The sequence below is a fragment of the Solanum tuberosum genome, unplaced genomic scaffold, assembly GCF_000226075.1.
Source record: "Solanum tuberosum cultivar DM 1-3 516 R44 unplaced genomic scaffold, SolTub_3.0 scf00096, whole genome shotgun sequence".
Lineage (NCBI taxonomy): Eukaryota > Viridiplantae > Streptophyta > Magnoliopsida > Solanales > Solanaceae > Solanum > Solanum tuberosum.
This window is the reverse complement of record NW_006239025.1, coordinates 862,709-874,140: the sequence shown is the minus strand read 5'-3', so window position 1 is coordinate 874,140 and position 11,432 is coordinate 862,709. Positions and strand designations below refer to the sequence as shown.

General features: G+C 34.1%; 1 protein-coding gene and 1 pseudogene across 1 annotated transcript in view; both read left to right on the top strand.

The window, feature by feature from the left end:
- LOC102578317 (cytochrome P450 CYP72A219-like) overlaps positions 1–11,432 on the top strand; it is a 28,556-nt gene that overhangs the window by 4,705 nt on the left and 12,419 nt on the right. Inside the window, exon 2 of the mRNA XM_006348238.2 lies at positions 10,526–10,686. Within this exon, the coding sequence (XP_006348300.2) occupies positions 10,526–10,686 (161 nt within the window). The remainder of the gene's footprint in view (positions 1–10,525; positions 10,687–11,432) is intronic.
- On the top strand, positions 2,501–7,733 carry LOC102581193 (cytochrome P450 CYP72A219-like; annotated as a pseudogene).

Below are 11,432 nucleotides of genomic sequence, written 5' to 3'. Positions count from 1 at the left end.
CCTCTTCAATTATTTCGTATTGCCGGATGTTACATGATCTCATGTTTATGAATGAGTTCGTGACGTCTAGATGTACCTTAGAGTGTTGAAAACAACTATAAAACATAGGTACATTACCAAGGAACATGTATGAAAAAGTGGGGAAGGAATGGGAAGGATTGGCGTCCTTGGCGCTCTGAGAGGCGCGGGGCGCCAGACCTCAAAGCTCAGAAGGCCTGGTGGGGCGCTCTGCATGGCGCGCCGCCTCAAGGGTGGAAGCTTAGAATCCCTTTTGGGGCGCGCTGGCTGGCGCGACGCCCCAGCCTTTTTCCTCAAAAATCCGACTTTTCTCCTTTGTTTTTCCAACTCTAAACCTTCGTAACTTCAAAGGTTCCAGCCCCAAACACTTAGAATCATAAAAACCCTTAACATACAATAGATTCAACTTGAAATCACAACCGGAAACATGCACCAAACCAACAAGAAACTTCAACAACACAACCACAACTTCAACAAACACAACCAATCTTTTCTCAGAATTAAACGAGTTTAGCGTGTGGGGGAAAGAACCAACCCAACACTATGATCTCACATACCTTAATAGGGATCACCCCCGACGAAAACCACGACGATCTTGATGAATCCTTGCTTCTTCTTCTCTTTCTCCTCTTCTTTCTCTCTTCTCTCAAAAGCCCTAACTCTCACTTTAAAAAGGAAAAACTGATTTAAAATCAGTCTAAAACCTTAATATAACCAAAAGAAATGGTTAGGGAAAAGACCAAAATACCCTTACAAATTCGGACTAAACTGCCCTGTGCCAACAACCCAACTTCCAAAGGGCATAACTCACTCATACGAACTCGGAATCGAGTAAACTCAGCGGCGTTGGAAAGATAATTCCAAGAGATTTCCAAAAATAACTGTAAATTCACCTAACACATCCTGATATAGGAGTTATGACTGCTCAAAGTTGACCAAAAACTCATTTTTTCCCATACTTAACCAAATTTCCAGATTTTTGAATTCTTTCCAAAATGACTATTTCAAATTTCCAGCTTCTTCATAGTTATTTCAACTTACACGATGTTACAACTGAAGTGGGTTTGGTTCAGACCAAAGAAGTTGGAAAAATTGTTGAGGAAACAAGCGCTAAAAGGTAATTCATACCGAATATTGTATGGGGATGTGAAAGATTTTTCTAGGATGATTAAAGAAGCTAATTCAAAGACTATGAATATTTCTGATGATTATTTAGCCCCAAGAACAGTGCCTTTCTTTCTTGAAATCATCAAGAAATATGGTAAGTTTTCGAGCTCTGGTAACTGGTAAAGTTGTTGGCATGTGATTAGAAAGTCATAGATTCGAGTTGTGAAAATAGTCTCTTGCAGAAATGCATGAGCTTAGTGCTAGCCCATAGCTAATAATGTAGCTCCGCAATCATCAAGTGGCTTAGATAAGGAGTTTAATTATACAATCAGGTTACTTATTCCACAATTACAAGAAATTTTCCTGGTAAATATTAGTAACCGGTAGAAATCTAAAAGTAAAGTAAGGTTGGCAAAATCAAACCCAACCCATTTAAGTTTGGACAGGTTATTGACCCATCCATTCATGAGTTCAACCCACTATAAGTTTGGGTTAGTATCCGAATTGGCTCATGAGAAATCTTGTCAAAATATTATTAATTTTTATTTTTCAATTTGATAGTTTTATATAGCCATAAATCATAATAAAGAAAAAAACAATTTTATTAGGGGCTAAAATATTTTAAAGACAAGTAAAACAATTAATTTTAGTAAAAATTGGGTTGAGTTGAGTCTTGACCTGTTATATAATTCATCACCTAACTCATTTTGACCCAACCCATTTTAACCCAAGCAAACTTGGGTTGGGTTGGGTTGGATTGGGTCGGGTCGGGTCTTCATTCTATCGTTGTCTTTAACTCATTATGGTCTGCCCAAATTTGACCTAATCTGCCCAATTGCCACCCCTAAAATAAGGGTAACTAATTTGTTATTGTAAAATAAAAATGCACCTACTTTTACACTTTGAATTTTATGTTGAGCCAGTTGATATCCACATGCTCGGAGTGAGGGTAAGGGCTCACCTGTTGATTGTATGTACTACAACATACTTAGTGTAGTCCCACAAATGAGGTATGGGGAGAGGGTAAAATGTAAGTGAATCCCTTTGCAAGTTGTTTTCGATAGACCCTCGGCTCAAAAGAGAAGATATTTGAAGCACGATCGCAATACTTGTTGATTGTGTGTGTATATAACTTAAATCCATTCACAAATCCCTCATTCATTTCCTGTATTGAAATCACCTTTTCTGATAGGAAACTTTTGCTTGTTGTCTGTAGTTTGTTTTGACTTTCTTCGAATTCGATGAAGTTGTGATGAACCTGTTCTCCTGATCACTCTGTTCATTTCGTTCTCTTCGGTTGTATACATTTTTTTATTTCAAAATTTGTCCTAGTAGTAGTTAATCATGAGACATATATATGTTTGCAGGGAAAAAAAGTTTTATATGGATGGGTCCAAGACCACAAGTATTTATCATGGATCTGAGCTTATAAAAGAAGTATTCTCCAAAATCTATGTGTATCAAAAGCCTGGTACAAATCCATTACGCGCCTTATTGGTACTAGCAACCTATGAGGAAGACAATTGGGCCAAACATAGAAAAATCATCAATCCCTCCTTCCATCTAGAGAAGTTAAAGGTTTGTCATTCAACTTGTGATTGATCAATCAGAAACTATTATGTTGGGCAACGATGGATGAAATGTGTGCTCTTGCTGGCTAAGTCTTTCTATCGCCTCTGATTTGCATTCCTTATCGTTCAATCTGAACGTTTATGTCATATGACTAATTCGAGTAATATCTGCTATCTGACTTGAAGTAGACAACTATATGGTTCTATCTGCGTATGTATTCCACATTATGACTATATTGAGTAATTTCTGCTGCCTATCTTTAGTTAGACAATCAGAGAATGATTTTATGGTTCAAAAAAGTCGAATCATATCTGAATCATCATTTATCAGGACTCTCTTTGCGTAAGTTCCTTGGCTTGGAGTCCATATTGCTATTTTATGCATTCAGAGAGGACTATGCTCGGTGGAATAATTTCTTAGATGTATTGACGACCAAATGGATCTGTTTATTCCTGACCTTGCTTCACCTTAATTGTTATATGACCGATCTTTCTTCTGATTTAACCAGCAACTTGTACTAGATGGTGATGCATCAATATATATTTTCCTCTCTGTTCAAGTGTTAGTGTCATTGACATTTTTCCTTGTTCACTATTTTCTCGAACAGCATATGCTTCCAGCTTTTTACTTGAGCTGTAGTGAGATGTTGAGCAAATGGGAAGACGTTGTTCCAGTTGAAGGCTCTCATGAGATAGATGTATGGCCTCACATGCAGCAATTGAGTTGTGATGTGATCTCTCGTATAGCTTTTGGCCGTAGTTATGAAGAAGGTAGAAAGATTTTTGAACTTCAAAAGGAACAAGTTCAGCATTTAATCGAAGCTGTATGCACAGTTTATATCCCAGGATGGAGGTAAATTAATTTTCCTAATAATTTGGAAAATGTAGCTATAGGAAATGCAAATTGATTGGTTTTCTGTTTTGTGAAAGATTTTTGCCAACAAAGAAGAACAGAAGAATGAAGGAAATAAAAAGGGATGTTCAGTCCTCAATTAGAGGTATTATCGATAAAGATTGAAGCCAATGGAATCTGGGGACGCCAATAATGAGGATCTATTGGGCATATTGCTGGAATCGAATTTTAAAGAAATTGAACAGCATGGAAACAAACACTTTGGAATGAGCATCGAAGAAGTCATTGAAGAATGCAAGCTATTCTATTTAGCTGGCGCAGAAACTACATCAGCATGGCTCCTATGGACGATGGAGTTGTTGAGCAGATATCAGGATTGGCAAGCACGGGCCAGAGAAGAAGTCTTGCAAGTGTTTGGGAGTCAGAAACCAGATTTTGATGGATTAAATCGTCTAAAAGTTGTAAGTATTCTAGTTTTGTTGGTTCAATTTACGTGGCATGGGTATTTACTTTCATTGTATTGCTTGAGTGCTTGAATTTTGAAAGACTGGAGCATTGATACTAGACTAGAAGATGCCAATTGCCATTGTTTCCTTAGGAAGGGGCAACTCTTCTACAAGCACGTGTAAATTTCTTTTGATTATCGGTAGGAAGAGACTTGAACGTAGGATTTCTCCTTGCTTTGACATCACTTTGAATTGTGTGACCATCTCATCTATTAGTTTAAGCTATTAGAGAATTATGTTTTCTATAGCAGAAATAATCTCATTTTTCGTAACTTCTCTTTATGTTGGTTACAAGCAAGAGTATTACTCCATTCATAGGAATTAGTTCACCCACAAATATTTACAGAAGTCAGCAAGAAGCCCCGTAAATTAGGGATAAGGAGTGGTGCCTCCTCACAAAGGGGGTCACATTAACCAGGCCTGTGCAACCGTTTACAAGAACTTAGGTCCCCACAAAGTTGTAAGACCATGTGTGGGGGCTTACGCCTGCTTAGTACCATAAGGTCAACTAAGTTGGTGACCTGATGATAGGGGAGCCAGAAACTTAAGTGACTTTTTACAGGTCTCGTTCATGCTTATATAACTGACTAGTCCTGGACACGTGCATTGCACGTGTGTCCCATGCTAAGTTGTGTGGAGTTGTTATAGCGATATATATATATATATATATACTCGAACATGTATGCTGTCAGTGTATCTCATGCTATTAGTACAAGAACTTTGAAAATATTATAATAAGTGTGATATGTTCTACACAAAAATTGAAGAGAAATATACAAGCTCAAACCAATAACTTCAATTATACAATTCTTATAATATATCAAGTATTTTATTTGATAAAAGTTTCTTTTGTTTAATATGCCATAACTCATAATTTAAATGTCAATTGTGATTTCAAAATATTTCTTGTCTTAAATTTTTCTTCTTTTTAAGAAAGTGTAGTCTCCACCTTTTCACATTTGCATACATATTAAGAAGTACGTGTTGTCGAATTAAAGTAGTATTTTGCAAAAGTTGAATAGAAATTTGATCAATTCATGTCTTCCTTAAGATGGTTAGTATAAATGATCATTGTGCGATAACTTGCATAGTAATTGAAGAGAAAATATAAAAGCTCAAATCAATGAATGGTGAACCTATTTAATCAATATTATTATCATTACAAGGTACATCATACTGAAATATTGCTATCAAATGAATTTTAAAAGTACACTTGAACAATTTTAATTATGTAATTTTTTAATATATCAAGTATTTAACTGGATAAAAGTTTTTTTAATATGTCACAACACATTATTATTTGTATTATTATTATTATTTTTGTTGTTGTTGTGAGAGGTTAATACATATTAAATATTGTAATTATAGAGTACATAAAAAGTCGGTTATGAATACAAATATTTATTAGATAAAACTTATTGAAAATGCCAAGTGCTCGTGTTGGCACTTGGCAGATATAATGGCGAGTGGAGTACTCTTTATTTTGAGATAAATGGAACCATTATTATTTTATTTAGTAAAAAATAGAGTAAATGAACAGGAAAAAGTTATATATACTTTTTAATTTATAATAGTGGCAAAATGATAATCAAACTTTGAAATCAAAATGATAATCTACCAGTGAATTTCTGAATTTTAATATAAATTTATACCCTAATATTAAATTTTAAATGGTGCACACATATCTTACATCTATAAAGGTATTCTAAAAATTGAAAGGTTCTTGTACTTATAATATGTGGATTAAAAAAATAAGAATAAATTATGATCAATAAACCTCAAATGAAAGTGTAAATAACCAAACAATTTATCTTTTTCAACACGTTGAATTAGTACCAATTTATACTCTTTCGGAAGCTATTTCTCCAATTTAAGAAAATTATAAAAGTATTGAACCAAACGAAATAAGTATTAAGAGAATGATTTTTACAATCTGATCACGTACAAAATTACACTAATAACTTATCTTTTAAGTCTGGCAGGACGCTCTTATAATCAAAGATTCCGATGTCATCATCCCGCTACTGAAAAGAAAAGCATATCAAAGAAATTATAAGAGTTCTCAAAATGTTCATCTATGTAAATTCACTTGATAAGATATGATATATAACATGATTAACCATTGTGTGTACCGAACTAAATAGTTTGATAATGTCATTTTTCTTTGTACCTACAAAATTATAATATTGCAAAGATGAAACAAAAAAAACAAGGAATACAAACTTACTTGAGATGTGAAATCAGAAAGATGATAGGCTAGATTCTAGAATGATTAGCATCTGATGATAAAGAGAATAGACACAATATATTAAAGTAAATGAGACTCTTTGTTTCCCTCATCTGTTATGCCTCTTCATTTCCATCATTTAAATACGTATTTATTATTATAGGGTAGGACTAACTGAAGGCTGAAGACTAAACAATTGTACATTGTAATTAAGATACTATAAATTAAAGATTTATATATAATATACAAAAAATAACTCCAAGAAATTGAACAGATTACAATAAATCCAATTTCTCATTAAAATAATTTACTCACCTATTAGAGCATTAAAATAAGAATTAAGGAGACATTAATCAACGCAGGTAAATAATGAACAATTAATTAATTTATAAATCGGGCAAGGAGATAAACTTCAAAATTTAAAAGAAGGAGAACGTGCCTTAAGATAATTAAACTTAATTATTTACTAATAACCAATTAGATGATTTTTAGAATTTTAATTTAGGATAGGGATAAAATAGTAATCTAACTTTCCCCTTTTTAACTTTAGACTGTGTTGTTAAATTATTAAATGTAATTAACTTTTCAACTTTTAAATTAAGAGTAATTAAGACTGTAAAATAATTAGCAATTTATTTACTAATATTTAATTACTTTGATTATAATTTAGTATAGGGGCAAAATGGTAATCTAACTTTTGCCTAACATTCTTCCCACTTTTAGTATAAACTGATGGAGGAGCATAATTTTTTTGCAGGTAACGATGATATTGTACGAGTTATTAAGGCTATATTCCCCTACAACAGTACTTATCCGACGGGTTTATGAAGACATTACACTAGGAGAAGTTTCTCTACCAGCTGGTGTGCTAGTCTCATTGCCAATGATCTTATTGCATCATGAGATAAAGATATATGGGGTGAAGATGCAAACAAGTTCAATCCAGAGAGATTTAGACAAGGAATATCAAGTGCAACAAAAGGGTCAAGTTACATATTTTCCATTTTCTTGGAGTCCAAGAATATGCATTGGACAAAATTTTGCCATGTTAGAAGCAAAGATGACTTTGTGTATGATCCTACAAAGCTTCTCTTTTGAATTGTCTCCATCCTACACACATGCTCCTCAGTCCTTGGTAACCACTCAGCCTCAGTATGGTGCTCCACTTATTTTCCACAAACTATAATTTCATATTCTGTGAAGAGTTTATTCAGACTTGAATCACGGGTGGAGTTACAATATTAAATATGGGTTCAGAAACATTTTCTCTACCTCATAAAGATAGGGGATTATGTGGTGTACTCCCTACTCTCCCTTGACCCTCATATTGGGTATGTTGTTGTTGTTGTTCGGACAAACTCAGTAGTTCTTGTATAAATCTTGCATTTGTTTTCGGAAGTTCATTAAATATACTAGACATGAGAACCCGTGCTAGCATGAGCCCAATATATGTTGCTCTCTCAGTTTCAATTTATGTGATATAGTTGAGATTTAGACAATTACCCCTGGTTTTTAAGTTGTCATTGAACGATTTGTTCAATAGTTAATTCTTTATGAAAATAATAAGAAAATGCTCTCTTCCAAGTTCCAAGACATAAATCATTTTTGACTTTGTCGATTCTTTTTCCTATTCAGCTAATAAAATAGATATATATTTTTCCTATGTAGTATATTCAAATCGAAAAATCAAACCTAAATAATTCTGATTCCATTGAATAAATAAAACTTAATGTTCGCCTCTAAAAATAATAGATGAGAAAAAAAAAGTAAATGAAATGTATCCTTTGCTCCCGATGGTCCATTCTACCTTTCAACGGCTCCATCAATTTTTTGTTGACTTTATAAACCCACACTTATATGTCACCTTTTAATTTAAGGTTATGCTTTTCTATTATTTCAAGAAAACAAGATGTCTGAACGTAGGCATGTGTTACATGCGATGATTTTTTTTTAGTGCCCAAAAACTTGTTGCTCCCCAAATTACACGCAAGTGTACGTGGTCGCACAAGTAGTACAGATTATTTAAGAAACGAGTTATCTTTCCCAAGGGACTTATGATCAACTTATATTCACTTAATTCTACAACTAAAAGTAACCAAGTAACCTTTTTAAAAGTTGATGATTTAGTTAAGTACCTACTAATAATTATGCACTAAATGAAAGTAACCGATTGTGAACAACTTTGTTAATATGGTTCAAGCAAGTTTAAAAACAATTCCAGGGCTGCAGCATACATTAAATATCATGCATCATATCATTGGCTTAGAATTCACTTCAGTTGTCAAATTACTGGTTTATAGGGTTGATAGTATGGTCCAGGTGGTTCGCCTCTCGCCGCCTACTCCAGTTAGCCATCTAACTACATCGTTGAGCGGGGATAATAAACTAACTAGCGAGCATGTATATTTCATCCTATTTCGTAACCTAAGCAAGGTGTTCGTCTGGGCATCACTCCTGAACACTAATCACCTTAATTTAATGGGTGGACTGAGCTCTCTATATTCTCTGGTCTATCTAACCTCTCTTCGTTCGATTTTAAGATTAGACACTAGATTTATTCTATGGTGCGCAAGCATAAAATAGTAAAACAAGAATATAGAAATAATTTGGATTGACAACCGAAAATCAATTCATAAAGCCTCAAACATTCAACACATAATTCATAGCTACAGCCCCAGAACTAGGGCGTTTAGCTACTCATGCTATTAGAAATCAATAATAGATAAACGTTCATACCAAATTCAGAAAAAGTGAATAGTTAAAGGATTACAAACTTCAATTCTTGCTCTCGCACACTAAACAAAAGTCCAACCCTAACTATGGAGGCCTAAGAATCTATTTATAATAGTAGGGGAAGTTGGGAACCAATCCTACACAAATAAGGACTCCTAATTAATATTTAAAATCTGGAAAAATTGGAAAACAAGTGGCGTGTCGCGCCTCAAAGTTTCTTCAGTCATTTAGTTCCTGGCGCGTCGCGCCAAGCAGAGCGCCTGGGCAGCGCATCTGAAGTTTCCCTTCTTGCGCGTCACGCCCCTCAGTACGCCTCAAAAGGCTCTCTGAAGTACCACCAGTGGCGCGCCGCGCCAACCAGTGCGCCAATCATTGGTGGTTTTTTTTTTTTGCCTTAGCCATTTTCCTGCATCGCCTTGCTCCTTCTTCCATCTTCCCAATCCATATTCCGTCAAGATTTCCTGAAACAACTAATCACGTGTGTAAGTATGCAATCATCACAAGTTAAACTAAAAATCAAGCTAATAACTCAAGATCGTCATCAAACATCATCACTTCGTGGGCCAATTTCGACTACTTAGGCATATAAATATGCCTAAGATCACCTATGTTTATGCACGGGCGGAGCTAGGTGGGGACATCTTGTTACATAGGCATGTGTTATATGCTATGATTTTTTTTCAGTGCCTATGTTTATGCACTGGCAGAGCTAGGTGGGTTCATGAATTTGAACGAATCCATTAACTTTTTTTTGTAGAATTTGTATTTGTATTAGAAAATTAAATAAATATATATGTATATTAACTTGTGAACCCCCAACAAACTTCATTGACAACTCAATGGTAAGAAAATATGGTGAAAATGTTTTTCACACTAGTGTTGTGGATTCGAAGAAGCATGTTTTGCAATATTTTTCTCATTCGTCCTAAAATTTAAAACCCCAATCTCTTAACTCTGGCTTCGTCTCTAAGTGTATGATTGTTTCACATTGATGGGATGTGTCGGACAGAGGGAATACCATCAAAGGCGGAGCCAGGACTAAGAGTGTGGGAGTTCAAAATTTCCTTTAGAAAAGAGAGAAGGGGTTCAAACCCACAACTCTAGCGTGAAAAGCATTTCCACGGTCACTTCCTTAGTAGTGAACCGTCAATCAATTTTACTAGGGGTTCACAAGTTAATATACATATATATTTATTTAATTTTCTAATATAAATATAGGATCTACGGAAAAGCTACATGAACCCCACCTAGCTCCGCTTCCGGATACCATCAATGTTTTTTAGGATTATAATTACTAAAAAATCCTCAGATATTTGCCTTTGCTCATCATTGTCTTAATTTCCCACAGACATGGCAGATAAAAATATATAATGGACACACAAATTTAATTCAAACAAAATGGACAAAATTCAAATATTAGTAACAGTATGTTGTTGTGTCATAACAATTACTCTGTTTGTGTGTCTATGGAAAATACTGAATTGGGTTTGGTTCAGACCAAATTGTTGAGGAAACAAGGGCTAAATGGGAATTCATACAAAATATTGTATGGTGATATGAAAGATTTTTCTGGGATGATTAAGGAAACTAATTCAAAGCCTATGAATCTGTCTGATGATGATTTAGCCCCAAGAATAGTGCCTTTCTTTCTTGAAATCATCAAGAAATATGGTAAGTTTTCGAGGTTTAGTAACTGGTAAAGTTGTTGTCATGTGATTAGGAAGTCGTAGATTCGAGCTGTGGAAACGGTTTCTTGCAGAAATGTAGGAGCTTAGTGCAAACCCATAGCTAATACTGTAGCTCCGCAATTATCAAGTGACTTGGATAAGGAGTTTAATTATACAATCAAGCAGGGCCGTCTTAACCCCTAGGCCACTAAAGCCATCGCTTGGGGCCCCATATTTTTTGGGGCCCCCATTTTTAAAAAACAATTACTTATATATATTAATTTAAAAAATAAATAAAATATATGTACTATGAGTGCTATGATTTCTACTAAATCAATTGCATACGACATGAATATAAATATAATTTTCGTAAAAAACAATTTGATGAAAATATGGATAACGAAATCACTAAGTCCCTCGAAGAATCTTTAGAGTTGATTACGTTATATATGTAGAGTAGATCAAACTATTTTTTCACTTTAAAATAGATTTGAACCAATTGAAGCATATAAAAATATTTTTGATTTCTTATTTAGTGGTAAAATATTGAGATTACTAGATGATGAATTTTTTTTAAAAATATTGTCTTAACCTTGAACTTTCTTTAACACATACTAGTTATTCTGAATTGATGGTTTAGATTTATTTTTTGAAGTAAAAGTGTTAAAGATAAACAATACAAGTAGAAGATAATGATGTAATGAAAATACTCAATCAAATAAAAGATTTGATTCTTTTCCAAATACACAT